This window comes from Brassica napus, chromosome C1 (genome assembly GCF_020379485.1).
Source record: "Brassica napus cultivar Da-Ae chromosome C1, Da-Ae, whole genome shotgun sequence".
Taxonomy (NCBI): Eukaryota; Viridiplantae; Streptophyta; class Magnoliopsida; order Brassicales; family Brassicaceae; genus Brassica; species Brassica napus.
In genome coordinates this window covers 40433197-40447460 of record NC_063444.1, presented here as the reverse complement: position 1 = coordinate 40447460, position 14264 = coordinate 40433197, and the positions used below count along the sequence as shown (strand labels likewise).

At 38.3% G+C, this 14264-nt stretch overlaps 3 protein-coding genes across 4 annotated transcripts; 1 reads left to right on the top strand and 2 right to left on the bottom strand.

Moving 5' to 3' along the window:
- Nucleotides 1-463: 463 nt before the first annotated feature.
- BNAC01G32970D lies at nucleotides 464-4025 on the bottom strand. Its single transcript, XM_013792626.3, has 12 exons — nucleotides 3297-4025; nucleotides 3107-3223; nucleotides 2821-3001; nucleotides 2531-2697; nucleotides 2269-2443; nucleotides 1849-1910; nucleotides 1646-1727; nucleotides 1499-1556; nucleotides 1307-1413; nucleotides 1079-1165; nucleotides 927-997; nucleotides 464-847 (listed from the first exon to the last, which is right to left on the bottom strand). Exons 1-12 carry the CDS (start codon nucleotides 3710-3712, stop codon nucleotides 718-720), a joined length of 1653 nt encoding a protein of 550 aa, XP_013648080.1. The 5' UTR covers nucleotides 3713-4025; the 3' UTR covers nucleotides 464-717.
- Nucleotides 4026-4845: 820 nt separating this feature from the next.
- BNACNNG66810D lies at nucleotides 4846-6958 on the bottom strand. 2 transcript variants are annotated; one of them, XM_013792628.3, is made up of 6 exons: nucleotides 6805-6958; nucleotides 6320-6592; nucleotides 5889-6023; nucleotides 5538-5594; nucleotides 5225-5359; nucleotides 4846-5071 (listed from the first exon to the last, which is right to left on the bottom strand). In XM_013792628.3, exons 2-6 carry the CDS (start codon nucleotides 6587-6589, stop codon nucleotides 5006-5008), a joined length of 663 nt encoding a protein of 220 aa, XP_013648082.1. In that variant the 5' UTR covers nucleotides 6590-6592; nucleotides 6805-6958; the 3' UTR covers nucleotides 4846-5005. The 2 variants fall into 2 exon arrangements, with proteins under 2 accessions (XP_013648082.1, XP_013648083.1); XM_013792629.3 differs by having other exon boundaries at nucleotides 6776-6915.
- A 2802-nt stretch (nucleotides 6959-9760) lies between these two features.
- Nucleotides 9761-12741, top strand: LOC106352973 (E3 ubiquitin ligase BIG BROTHER-related). The gene is made up of 7 exons (XM_013792630.3): nucleotides 9761-10169; nucleotides 10262-10583; nucleotides 10652-10689; nucleotides 11420-11461; nucleotides 11660-11781; nucleotides 11869-11977; nucleotides 12472-12741. The coding sequence occupies exons 1-7, from the start codon at nucleotides 9864-9866 to the stop codon at nucleotides 12523-12525; spliced, it is 993 nt and encodes a 330-aa protein (XP_013648084.2). The 5' UTR covers nucleotides 9761-9863; the 3' UTR covers nucleotides 12526-12741.
- The last annotated feature ends 1523 nt before the right edge of the window (nucleotides 12742-14264 follow it).

Here is a 14264-nt window from a genome sequence, read left to right as displayed (position 1 = left end):
AAATCTTTTGTCTCTGTCCATAGACGATGATCAATAAAAGCTTTGTGGAAAATTTTGGACCACTTTTTCCTTGATATATGATATAGTTTCTCGCCTTCCATATGCGTCAACCAATGAAAGGAAAGATTGGGTGTGGTTTGACATCAAGATGATCTAAACAATTTGTAATAACTAGAGGAGATGATGAACTGATCTGAATGAATGTCAAAGGATGCTAAAACTCTATATCCCATAAGGGGTGATGACATCAAGAATCCTCCATGAATAAGATTATATTTTTGTACTCACGCAAATGCAGACGAGTCTACTTTATTTGCGGTCTGGTCCTCTACAACTTTTTCAATGTGTGTTTTGCTTTTTGTTTCTATGGCCTCGCCAAGCCAAGTATCATTGTATATGAGATACTCTCCACATCACAACTACAAGGGACCAGATCAAGTAATCACGCACCCAAGGAAAACGATAAACATATAGACCAAATTCATACTTGTGCTAGTCTTCTCCTTTATAATCCAACACTTGTTCTGTACAAAACCTCTAACACTTGGGAGGCTAATATATAGTTTTCAACAGTCTTTTACTACTTCTCTAGCCCAAATGATTTTAAACTTATGCAGAGTTTCAAACCCCAAACTACATTACCTTTTTTTCTTTTTCTTTCTAGAAATAGAGAATATTTGGAAGAAATAGAAAGGCTCAAATATGATGATTACATTTCTACAAGCTATTGCTCTCAACCGGTTGAACAAGTAGCCCTCCTCCTCCTCGGTCATCGTTAGTCATCTTTTTCAGGGATCTGTATTGCAGCCGAACACTGTCTCCACTCTCCACAATCTTTAATAGATACCTAATATCAGGAAAACAAATGAGTTTGGGAACTGAACTCAATAACTCTCTTTTAACCTACAAAGCGTAGTTTTAGTTACCAGCCATTGAGACATTGAGATGTCACGATCGCTTCCTTTCCAACATACTTCTCCGGTGTTCTCCTGTTTCCCTGCAATGGTGAAATGTGTTTCATAGAGTATATGCTGGAAGAAATAGATCAGAAGCCAGGATATGAACAATAATGGCCTACCTTGATAAGTACTTTCTCGTTTACAGCAAATGGATAATGAACCACTCGCTGCTGTAATCCATCATCCGTAGCTGGATCTCCATGTTCCTGCAGGGGAAGTCCATCAATTATATAAGCTAAGGTAAACAGAAAATAGAGGGATAAGTTTGGAGATAGTAATATGTAACCAGAAACCACCAAAGACATACAAAGCAATTAACAATACAGAGCAGTGTCAGATCATCTTACCACATCCATTTGATCACTCATTTCTTTTCTACGCCTTCTCATAGCTGCGTTGTGGAAAAGTCTTTTATCATCTTGTTGCTTTATAGCTGAAGCAGCAGCTCTAAGAGCTAGGTGTTTGACATTAAAAAGAACAGTTAAGATTGTTTGACTACACTATTGGATAATAAGAGAGTGAAGCTTTATGGGAATTACCATGGTTAGGGACCAGAGACCCAGGCTCGATTTCTGCATTGCAGAGCGTACATCTAGACTGTGCAGAAGATAACCGTGGTTATGAAATAATCTTGGGTATGTAGAGGAACCATCACATGGAACTAGCATAAGGAAACAAACACCAACCATTTCAAGGACTCTTCTAAGCATGAGGCCACCAAATGAATGCCCACAAGAGACGACAATCGCATCTTCAAGAAACGCACCGCTAAACATCCAAGAGTTTGCAAAACATATGAATTAGGACCCTGATTTCAATGCTGAGTACTTTTTCATTGACTCATCCAAGCAAACCATAAAAAATAAATGAAGGGAAAATTGGTACTCACGAAATTGGATCTGAGAGAACACTTCTTAAGGAAGGCTCTTTGCAAACATCATCCCGTGAAACCTGACATCCACAATTCAGAAGAAGATATCTTGACATAAGACCTTGTGCTCAGAGCAGTTAACATCAAACGTAGAAACTTATATCATTATCATGAGACCAAATGAAAGGAGATCATTAAACAAATGTACAGTACGTTGCACATCGGCTCATTAAAATCTAGATCAAGATTAACTAAAAGACCAAAGCGCGTGTTGTGAAAGAATACAACAAATTTCAAATCGTTTCCTCAATACTATACATTTCGACTCCAATTTGTCAAGGTAAAAGACAGAGTTGGGTACTATTGGTTTTGTACGCTTACATGTGCATTAACAACCTAGTCTATTAGCTTTATTATTATAAGAGAAGATGAGCTTACATTGGTTTTCACAGGCGGAGTAACTGGAGTCTCATTCTCGGCCAATAGGTTATCCATAAACTGACTGACAGATACTGGCACATAGCTTTGAGGAATCACATGGCCAGCTGCTTCAACTGGGGAGCAATCTAGTATGGCATTACTTTTCGGCATAAGCCTAAATGCTAGTGATGCCCTGCGAGTGAGAAGTTTGGAGATTTAATTTAACATGTAAGCATGCAATCCTAGTATGTGAAAGCTTATTATAATTTTATAAACATACCTTCCGCGAGTGTCAGTGCCAGAGAAATGATCAGTAGTAGCTCTATAAGAGGCAGCTGGACGGAGACCTGCAGTAGCATGACTAAGCGCTTTGCCAGTGATGAGTAAGATATCACCAATCCCACATCCATTATCTGCTGCGTACCAACGACCATTTGGGTCACATACCTAAAGGTATTTTCAAGCTGATCATGTCAGATTCATATGAAAGTATTCTTGAGAAACTATCCTCTTGTTGAAAGCGTATCTATGTATTGTTAGATACACACAGAGAGTTCATAGAAAGGTGACCTGGATGCCAGAGCCATCTGAGCAGAACAGTGTCAACAAACCCTTCTCAAACTCAATATTACCACCTCCAGAAGCAGGTTTCCCATTTTGGATCGAAGCATGAGCATAGGAAGCCAGTAGCACAGAGGAGGAGACCTCATTTGGAGCTAGTGGGAAGTCATCGAGCATATGGTTAAACACACTGCAAAACAGATCCCCCCCACACTTGTCACAAATGACTTAAACCAAAAAAAGGAAAGAGGTGATACTATGATAATAGTAATAGTAGTAAACATAACCATCCTACTCGCTTCTTAGACGTAGATGCCTTGCAACTGCAGACAAAGCAGCTCTCGCTACTTTACCCAAGCACCGAAAAACCTCAGCCATACACGGAGGCGACGAATCCAAATCCTCAACAGATCTATTCACAAGCCAAACAAACACTCAATACAACAATATATACATAAGCAGTGATAACAATCAAAGAGCCTAACCTTCCAGCTCTGTACATAGAGAGGCCACGATTGGCTTTACCAGAAACGCTATTTCGAGTTCTGAAATATAAGCGAGCAGCTTCGAGGCCACACCGCATCAGCGCGGTGTCTTCGCTCCCAAGCTCGATCACGGAAGCGTTGTATCTCATCAGAGACGTAGACAGAGCCTCGACGGCTTTCGCGTAGGAGGGAGAAGGAGCTCCTTCGTAAGGCAGAATGTCTGATAACCGAACCCTAGCGAGAGGACACCCGGACGACGACATCAGCGTGGAGTCTCCGGTGGGGTGAGAAGCGGAGATCGGCGGCGTCGCTGTGATGGGATGGGGCTTGTTCAAGCGGGGAGATGCAGAAGGAGAGTGGGCGGGGATAAAGGTTGAAGGCGTGATCGGAGACGAGACGTGGCGGTAATCGACCATACGTCGTCGTTTCAGAGACGGATTTGGGTTTTCTTTTTTTATTTACTGTAAGGAAGGTTTACTTTTACTCTCTCTCTCTCTCTCTCTGCTGATGGGTGAGGAGGGATGACTAGTTTGATGATGAATTGAGACGAGGAATCGATGTTTATGGGTACATCGCAGTCGATGGAGTGGAGATTCAAGGTGGGAACGTTGGATTCGCCGGAGAAATGTGGTTCTGGGACTCTGTTTTGTTTTTGCTTTGTTAGGTGTGTTGTTGTTGTAATGTTTAGAGAGGGTAAGGTAATAAAAAGCGCAGGCCTTTTTTGTACTTTCACTTTTTACTTTTTTGGGTCAAACTTAACTCCAAAGATTTACTAGTTAATCGTACATACATTCATTCGATTTGGAACTGGATTTGGAACTGGATTTGGAATTTTTTTTTTCTTTTTTCAGCCAAAATATAAAGGGTTAATTACTTAATTTGATGGATAACCATATTGGGAAAAATATTAGATATGTAAATAAAAGGGTAGCGAGAAATATAACGATAAAGGAGAGATGATATGGTAAATTGGTTTAAAAAAAAAATGCTATAGAATCAATTTTCCGGTTGACAAAAAAAAAATCAATTTTCCCAAATGTAAATTAATTTTATGTAAATTTGATTTATCATTTAAAATAATTTTCTCATGACTCTACGCCTACGGCCCAGTAAAATAAAACAAAATATGTGATCGAAATTGTAATTACACATTATTATATACGATTTGTAAGAAATTGCAAACTGGGGTGAATATGCGTGCTATTGATCATGATTCTAATATTAGTTTTTAGTAATTAGTAGCATTAACGTGTGGACAATACAATTTAACAATTAAACCACTCAATAAGGGGTGATGATGATAATGATGATGATGTTTTACTTGTTGGTGGTTGTGGTGATGAGGCGAGAGAGGATGTATGCTTTTGATGATGAAGTTAAGAAGCATACTTTGTCATGAGGTGTATCGTGATGTGACAACATCATCAATAATAGTAATTATGATAATGATGATAATCTTTTTTCTTCTGTTTGTGAGATCAAATAAATGATGATGTAGGACGTGGAGGGGTGGATAAGTGTGGTGATGATGATGATGATGATGAGAGGGTTCATGTAAAGATTTGTGTCTACTTAAGCTATACACACATGTAATACATATAATACATGATTTGAGACATCAAATACAGAAGAAGGAGAAGAGCCTTGAAAATAAATTGATGACTATTACACAAGCTTTTTGGTTTCGGATTGGTAAACCTGTCGTCTTTCTACTTGTAAATCCATTCGTTTGCTCGTCCCCCTGTTGAATCCATGTCTATGAAAATGCTCACAGCCTGCATGAAGAGAAAGAAATCAGCCTGAGACCGGAGACTTTCAAACGCACAAAAATGCCTTTTTTAAGTACAATCAAATGATTCAGAGAGGTCTTATACTATGCATTGAAGTGATTTAACTGATATGTTTGTGTTAAGGCTTAATAAGTTCACCTTCCCTATCCTGGGTCGCTCTTTGGACTTTGCTAGGCTGTTACGGATATGCGAGACCGCTCCCCAGCATTTCAACATGTTGGCTACATCGTCAAGTCTCAGTATATATTCTTCTTCTGTTAGAGGAAAAGACCTCTATGCATTGCAGAAGACGAAATAAAAACATAGACAGGTGAGTTAGCTTACAAGATTATCACTTTTATGTGGCAAAGATTTTTTCTAACGATATAGCAATTTATACGAAAAACGAAAGATCATATATCAACAGGCTTCTTTTACGATCAAAAACAATAGCAAATGATAATTATCTTACCTGTTCTCTATACTTCCACATGACATTCATCGCAAGAAGATTCCTCCCCATGAACTCCTACATTAATCACATCTAGGAAATATGAGTTACTAATTTTCATAGATGGCTTCTAAAGAGACGAATCTTTCCACACAAATATAATCGAGGGCACATCAAGAAACTGAAAATTCAAAAGGGAACATGAACAATTTGAATTTCGAAAAAGCTGATTCTATATTCATGCAATTAAAGTAAGAGAATTGAAGGTCCTAACTTTCTTCTTGACGGTTAAAGCTTTTTTTGCATATAAATCCAGAAGTTCTTAAGACATGAAATTCATCATAAACACTCTTGAATACAGAAAGGGCATACCTTCTTGATGAGCTGAACATCATAAGATCTTCCATACTTCTGCCTGATGAGAGTTGCAAGATCTAAGCCGTTAAACGCAGAATCATCCGACCCAACCATTCTTTCAAGATTAGCCCGGTTCATATCATTCGCTTCCTGAAAATAAAAGCAATCAATAAACTCTAAACAAAGGCATGCTTATTAGTGTGTTGTGTATTTAAGCATTGGCAGAGATTGTAACATCAAACTAACTCAAGAAGGCAAACTGATTACGCCTTTTTTCAGGTTCAAGCAGAAATAGATGAACATTTTATTTGACTATTGAACAGAGTTCTATTGAATGAGCATTGAGCCCAAAGAAACTAGGTCTCAGTCACATCACTTGAACACTTTAACGTCAACTCATAACTTCAGTGATAAGAATATACCCTTTTGGATTGTATACAACATACCCTTTTAGATTTATCATCGGGTGATTCCTTTTCCTCGTCATCTGAATTATCTGGATTCATGCCGTCATCCACAACACTGCAGATTCTTGAAAATCTTCTCCTACCAGTTTGTCCCTTACAAGTACTTTTCAAGCAGAGGCTATGAGAGAAAGCCAATCTTCCAGAGAAACACGGACTCGAGTAAGAAACCTTCGAAATTGTTCCTATACCACATCGTTCGTGTGTGATGGATGGTTGACAATGATGGTGACTTGAAACAATGCTCATCATCTCCTGTTAAATGGTAAACACGCCAAATCATAAGTTTTTCTGTAATTTCAAAGAATCAGTATAGAGGATTCTCTAACCAACAGTGAACGCAGTGATACATAAACTAAGCAGAGAAACCTAACACACTCGCTTTTATCTCTTGAGAGATTCATCAAACGGGAACAAATTACCATTTTAAGAATTTACCTAGAAGTCGAGGGATCACGTAAGCTTACCGTCGTGAGGAAGAGTGCGACGGTGATGCGGAGGAGGAGATGAGGAGAAGGAGAAACAAGAGATAAAAAAAAAAATCAGTGAATGAACGGCGAAGGAGGAGCCACAAGAAATATATACTTTTCTAACAAAGCAAATTTCCCTATTAAATAGTTTCTTTCGGCCATATTATAATACTTGTTTTAAAAATTATAAAAACCAATGGGCAAATCTCCAAAATAGCACATTTCTGAGTTTATATGACAAAAATAGCACTCAAAAACTAAAATGCCCAAAATAACACATTTCTAAGTTTATCCTTTGAAAATTTTAATTTTTTTATTTTTCAAAATTTGAAATCTTATCCCCAAAACCTCATTTCTCAACTCTAAACCCTAAACCCTAAACCCTAAGCTCTAAATCCTAAATCCTAAACCCTAAACCCTAAACCCTAAACCCTAAACCCTAAACCCTAAACCCTAAACTCTAAACCCTAAACCCTAAATCTTAAACCCCACCCTTTAACTCTAAACCCTAAGTTTGTGACTTTTGATAAAACATTAAGTGTTATTTTTGTGATTTTTGACCTTGAGTGCTAGTTTGGGAACAAAAACTTGATTTAGTGCTATTTTTGTCTTTTTCTCAAAACCAAAACGTCTAAAATTTAAAGAGAAAAAGACAAAAATAGGACTAAATCAAGTTTTTGTTCCCAAACTAGCATTCAAGGTCAAAAGTCACAAAAATAGCACTTAATATTTTATCAAAAGTCACAAACTTAGGGTTTAGAGTTAAAGGGTGGGGTTTAGGATTTAGGGTTAAGGGTTTAGAGTTTAGGGTTTAGAGTTTAGAGTTTAGAGTTTAGGGTTTAGGGTTTAGAGTTTAGGGTTTAGAGTTTAGGGTTTAGGGTTTAGAGTTTAGGGTTTAGGGTTTAGAGTTGAGAAATGAGGTATTGGGGATAAGATTTCAAATTTTGAAAAATAAAAAAATTAAAATTTTCAAAAGATAAACTTAGAAAAGTGCTATTTTGGTCATTTTAGTTTTTGAGTGCTATTTTTGTGATATAAACTTAGAAATGTGCTATTTTGGAGATTTGCTCAAATTTAAACTCATGACTCAAAAATATGAAGACAAAAAGAGACATGGTTGTTTTATAAAAAAATTTTTTTTTATAAATGTCCAAGATAAATATTATTATAAACGCTATGAACTTTTTTCTATGAGGTTCTTGATAAAAAATATAAAAACTAAAAACACAGTTGCTATATTCTAACGATATAAACTTTAAAATATTAATTCTAATAAGCAGTAGATATGATGAATTAATCTTTAACACTAAAAAACTAAATACTATAGTGATTGTAAAAAAAAATACGCCTAAGTTTTTTTTCATCAAGCCAACGTTTTGTTTACTTGCACGTTTCCGCGTAAAGTTGTGACGTCTCGCCCCTTTCTACACATCGACACATGATATATCAGTTTGGCCTTTGCTTGACTCGTTTATTTTTCTTATAAAAAGAACACTGATAAACTTGTGTTTTCTTCGAGTTATATTCAACCAAATTCAAGTGTGCACGGAAGCAAATTGGAATCGGGTATTAGCTCACTTGGATACAAGGTAAGCCAAGTTCATTTCAGAAAATAATAGATAAGTTGAAATTGAAGCTAACTGAGTCTCATAGGTTATAATATGAGTATTATAAAGTAATTTATCAATCTCAATCTGAATCATGCTTTTTGGATTAATACATACCACCTAGTGGTGATATTTGTCTGAAGTCTCAAAGGCCAAAAAAAAAACTAATGAAGAACAGGAATAAAATAGCGGGGAGGATTAGAGATGTCAAACAGGTTTACCCATCCCGTTCTGTCCCGTACTGCAGCGGGTTAGTCGTCGAACGGGTCACAGCGGGCCTGTCCCGTGCGGACTGCGGGCTGCGGTCTTCAAAATGCCGGCCCAAACCCGTACCGCAGAATATATTGACCTTCGCGGACCGTTCCGCGGGACGCCTCCTTATCAAATCGCCTGCTACAACTTCTTTCATGAATGTTCAAGTAGAAGAGTTGTGTAAGAGAGTTGAAGAAAACTCATTAAGCTTTACTAAAGCCTTATCAAAATCAATGCCACAAAACTCTGTTTGTGCTTTCGTTCTTGAGTTAAAAGCCTTTTTTTTGTTATCAGCATAAACTTTTGTTAAGTTTGAACATGATTGAGTTGTTGTTTTTGTAATAATTTGGCTCAAGTGTTGTATATCTTCATCAAACCATTTCTATTTTTAATTATTTGGATTGCAAAAAAATTTGTGAATTACTTTGCCAAATTATACAAGTGACGTGATATACAATTAACTTTTCTGCTAAACAATATCATTGTAACCAAATTTAATTTAAGAAAAACACATTCACAGCATTGAAAACAAAACCAATCAACTTAATTAAGAAATATCACATTGTAATAAAGCAATTCATAGTTGTGTGTAATAAAAAGAGAAAACCAAATCAAAACACCACCAGAGTTCGAGTCGTCATCGCCGGAGAGTCGTATCGCCGGAGCTCGAATCATCTTCACTGGAGCTCGAATCATCTTCTGGAGGAAAAGTCCCAAGAATCGCTTTCTTCTCACTCTCTCTCTCTCATTTTTTCAGGTAAAATAAGAAATGAATAAAAAAATGCGGGTCTATGTAATCCCGCATGACCTGTTTCGGTCCATCCCGCAAAAGACTCAGTCCCGCAAAGACCCAGTCCCGCGAAGCCCGCAAATTTACGGACCTAGAAAATCTCGTCCCAATACCGTCGCGCGAAAGTCCTTTACGGGTCAAGCCCGCGGTCCACATCTATGATTCTTAGGATATGATCAAAAACAAATGTGGGGAGGTAGGTGTAGATAATAATAAACATTTTGGATGATTTTAGAAAGAAACAAAACATAAGTAGGATCCTTGCAAATTAAAAGAAATTGCGTATTTTCAAAATTCGAAGCACTATTTGCCTTTCGATTCTTGAATAATTTCCCTTTCTGTACCAAATCCCCACACAACAATCGCCCCCACGAAAATCCCCGATTCGAAAACCCTAGCTTACAATCATGGCCATGGAGAAGGACAACAACGACCACGCTACCAACGTCGCCGTCACCGCCGAGCAAGCGACCAAGATCAACGACGCTGATGTACGGTCGCCGGAGAATCGTCAGACCGGCGTCGTATCGGAATCCGGAAGCGGAAGCAGCGAGAAAGGAGAGGAAGGTGCGGAGACGGCAATGGGTGATGAGAGCGGATCGAATTCGGTTGGAGAGCTGCTACCTCTCCGATCTTCCTCCGCTAGAGTTCCGTTCACTAATCTGAGCCAAATCGATTCGGATCTTGCTCTCGCTCGCACGCTACAAGAACAGGTGTGGCTCTTTCTTTTCGCATCTCTCTGTTTCGGATTTTGGATGCTCTTAGGGCTTTCTTCATATTCGATTGTTGAATTGGTGTTGCTCAGGAGCGGGCGTATATGATGCTGACGATGAACAGTGAAATCAGTGACTATGGGAGCTGGGAAACTGGAAGCTATGTCTACGAGGAGGATGAGTTTGATGACCCCGAGGACGAGGATGACGAATATGAAACAGATGATGATCCTCAGGAAGATGCGCCCGATGTGAATGCCAATGGAGACGATCAAGAAGATGGCGGCAGAAACGCTGACACCGAGGAAGCTGAAGCTGGTTATTCAGATGATGAAGCTTTTGCTAGAGCTATTCAGGAAGCTGAGGCAAGGGAAATGGCTGATAGGTTGTCTGCCTTGACTGGGTTAGCTAATCGTGAGTACACTTATTGCTCTCTTCTAAAATTGGTTTGGGATTATGCTAATTGTTATTGGTTACTACAGGGGTTGAAGTTCTAGAGGATGATGATCATACTTCTGAGGTAGGCTCCTTACACTACTACACAACCTTTTTTTAATCTTGAGCTGTAAAAAATTTCTGGTTGAGAATATAAACCTTTTTGCCTCTGTGAAAAGAACTGTACAACCTTGTTTTTTGTTCAGTAATATCTGTGGCCGAGGGACAAAGTTATGACATAGAGCCTGCCATTGTCGAAGTGATACATCATACATGATTCAATATATCTAGTATCATTCTGTCCTGGCATTAGTTTGTTTTGTTTTCGTGACAGTTTAGTCTGGTGTTAGTCTCTTGGTCCATAGGCCCAGTTAGATACTCTTCCCTGTGTATTCAAGGTACTTATTGTAGTTGAGCTAGTCAACCTAATTGTCGGCCATGTAATCATTTGATTGTCTTACTGGTTTAAATTACTTAGGGCTTTGGTACTAGGTCGTATTTAATTATTTACCGTTTATGTTACTAGAATTTTGCATAACTGTATGTTTGAAGGTCAAAATTCATTAACCAGTGTGGTAATCAAATCAATTGTATTCTGGTAGCGTTAAGTTGTCACTGGTATCCGCGAAAGTTATGCTCACACCTTGCAGCATAGGACTTCGCGGTGACCTGAAGTTAGATAGAGTCTGGTCCATTTTGTGGAAAAGGAACTAAAAATTATAATTACAGGGTAGAGAATCATATAAAGTAAGGCTTCTTTTAGATGATCTGATTCTGCTTCCATTCACGTTATGTACACTTAATTTTTTTTGCAGGATGCCTGGGATGAGATGGATCCTGATGAGCTTTCATATGAGGTATGAAAACATTCTTGGGTGCTGTAATTTTTGGACCCTCTCATGATTTATAGTTAAACGATTTATAGTTAACGTGAATACTATTGTTAGGAAATGTGGGACTCTAATGGTAACATCCGTCATGCATTTCGATGTTCAATAATTTAGATGCCCAACACGTCTGTTGGCTTATTTCTGTATACTATCTAATGTTTGCAGGAGTTGCTTGCGCTTGGCGACATTGTGGGAACCGAGAGTAGAGGGTTGTCTGCTGATACAATTGCATCTTTGCCTTCAAAAAGATATAAAGATGGAGAAAACCAGAACGGAACCAATGAGTCGTAATGCCCTTTTTCTAACTAATTTAAGTAAACCATCGACAATTCATGCAAGTAGCCTGATAATTAACTTTTCTGATGCTAATGCAGGTGTGTTATATGTCGTCTAGACTATGAGGATGACGATGACTTGATACTGCTTCCATGCAAACATTCTTACCACTCGGAGTGCATTAATAACTGGTTGAAGATAAACAAGGTATGTCTTTCAAAAAAAGGATCCTGTTAGAGAAAGATAAAATCATGCAGTTATTGTAGTCAGCTATGCGAAACCTGAAAACACACAATTAGGAACTGTTTGACTGTCTTTTTATACTGACACCTACCCTTTTTGATAAGATATATCCGTGCTAGAAAACCGCCACATAATACCACAACAACTGTGTATAGCGGGAAACTTTATGGTCTGTAAAAATGTATAACATACAGACTATAATCTCATGTTGTTGTTGAGTTTATGGATTGCATTTATGCTTATGCCGATTGTGTTCATTAACATCTTGGAAGAGGGGTTTAGTTGCTAGTAAGCAGAGATTTGAACTTGTTAATACCGTACTAAGGCTACCTACAGCATGCGATCATGTTATCAACTTCCATGGGAGCTAGGAACAATTTTTTGTTTCTTAGCTTTTAGACAAGCAGTTGTAGAAATTGGATTATCATCTGCTCAACTGACACGAGATCCTGCTGCAGATTTGCCCTGTATGCAGCGCAGAAGTTTCAACCTCCTCAGCTGGACAAAGCTAAAGAGCCAAGGGAAGAGATCCAGAAAAAGATCATAAGCTAAGAACTCCATTACCTTTGCTGTCTGTTTGTACACTATATAAACAAAACCATCATCAGATTTCCTGTGGATCCTTCAAATAATCTGAATCTCATCTTCTTGCACTCTAGTATCTTCTTTCATCTGTTTCTGTATTTGCGCTATCGGGATATTGGAAGAAACAACTATGATTCAGTCTATTTTATTTGTAGCTAGAAAGAAAATCTAATCTATAGAACTTCGGTCTCCAGAGACTCGAGAGATAATATCAAAAAAGTTTAGGTCTGAATCTTTGACTAGATTAGAACTAGTCTTGTTACCTAAAATGTATGTTTGGACACCAAGGCTATTACGGGAAGCATCCATGTTCTGTTCTTCTCTTTGGCACGTGAACATACCGACTATAGTATTGGTCGTCTACATGACAAGCTGGCTAGTGGAGTGTCACCAACGGTCGTATGCTGGGGTGAGATTGTGGCCGTGACAGAGAAATCTTGGAGCCATATTTCTTGGTCTAATGCAGGCAATGTCGAGATATACTTTTCTATGGCTCGTTCGACCTCAACCTTCTCATAACCCGTCAGATCGGGAAATGCTAGCTTAAGCCTTGCGTGACTAGTGGTAGCCAATTTGCAAAGTCGGCTGAACTTCACTTGTGTCGGAAGTTTTGTGCTGTCTCCTGACAAATCTCCCATTAAGGGAGCTGGCGCTGCAATTCTGCAAGCCTTATGTGACGGGTTGTAAGAAAACAACGGACCATGTCGACCGTGAGCATAAGAAAGTTGAACTTTGAGATTAAAAGTGAACTTAATGGAAATTTCTCATACCAAAACTGAAATGAATTACTGTGTATTTCTAGTTAACTGAACCAAAACTTAGTACCATCAAACGAGGAAACCAAAACTCACGAAGTCGAAAATAAAACCCAAGTCCAACTGAATAAATAAATAAATAAATAATGCAAATACTTGCCAGAAATCTGAACCATAAAGCCTTCAACCCTAGGAGCAGCCGTGAGAGACAAGGAAGCTAAACCGGAAATAACTCCACCGCACCATCACGCCTTAGGTTATCCGTCATCCACAACAGCTCCTCAGCCAGTTTCTCCACCGCCAGTTCAACATCATTTTCCTGAACCACCGGCTCTCACCAACGCACTCCTTCCTCCTACTCTGTGATAATGGTTATTTACTGATTTTTCTAAGTACCATCTTGATTTGGAATTGGGATGTTTTGAATAATTATGTATTGTTGGTTTGGGGATATTTTTGGTGCGTGTACTTGATATGAACATTAATACGGTCAAAATAATTTTCAGAAGATTTCTTTCCGAATAATTAGGGTATGAGATACAACTGGTCCTGAACACATGTGATGGACTACATGGCATATCTGATAGCTACAAGAGGAACAACAAACATGCTCGCTTCTCCATCTTTTTACCGGCGAAGCGTTCGCATTCTAACGTTTTAGATAAATTTCGGAGAAGGGACGTCGGAGGCCTCCCAAAAATCATACCCCAAAAATCATCCCATCCATGATCTAATCATTTTGCGCGTATAATATATTCTGATGATTGAAGACCAAATCTAAGTTTGCTTAGTAGCATATAGAAAAGGAAAATTAACCTCCAAAACCCATGTTTATTATTATTATTTTCGGTGAGGTACTTCAATCCAAATTAGTTTAAAAAGGGCATATATTATACACGTACTATTGTTTA

Coding starts and splice junctions, on each gene's coding strand:
- BNAC01G32970D (XM_013792626.3), bottom strand. CDS start 3,712: ATGGTCGATTACCGCCACGTCTCGTCTCCGATCACGCCTTCAACCTTT. Junction 2,698..2,820: donor CAGATGGCTCTGGCATCCAG/GTCACCTTTCTA, acceptor AAATACCTTTAG/GTATGTGACCCAAATGGTCG. Junction 1,557..1,645: donor TTAGAAGAGTCCTTGAAATG/GTTGGTGTTTGT, acceptor TCTTCTGCACAG/TCTAGATGTACGCTCTGCAA.
- BNACNNG66810D (XM_013792628.3), bottom strand. CDS start 6,589: ATGATGAGCATTGTTTCAAGTCACCATCATTGTCAACCATCCATCACA. Junction 6,024..6,319: donor CCGATGATAAATCTAAAAGG/GTATGTTGTATA, acceptor TTTTATTTTCAG/GAAGCGAATGATATGAACCG. Junction 5,072..5,224: donor AGCGACCCAGGATAGGGAAG/GTGAACTTATTA, acceptor CTCTTCATGCAG/GCTGTGAGCATTTTCATAGA.
- LOC106352973 (XM_013792630.3), top strand. CDS start 9,864: ATGGCCATGGAGAAGGACAACAACGACCACGCTACCAACGTCGCCGTC. Junction 10,170..10,261: donor CTCGCACGCTACAAGAACAG/GTGTGGCTCTTT, acceptor GGTGTTGCTCAG/GAGCGGGCGTATATGATGCT. Junction 10,584..10,651: donor CTTGACTGGGTTAGCTAATC/GTGAGTACACTT, acceptor TGGTTACTACAG/GGGTTGAAGTTCTAGAGGAT.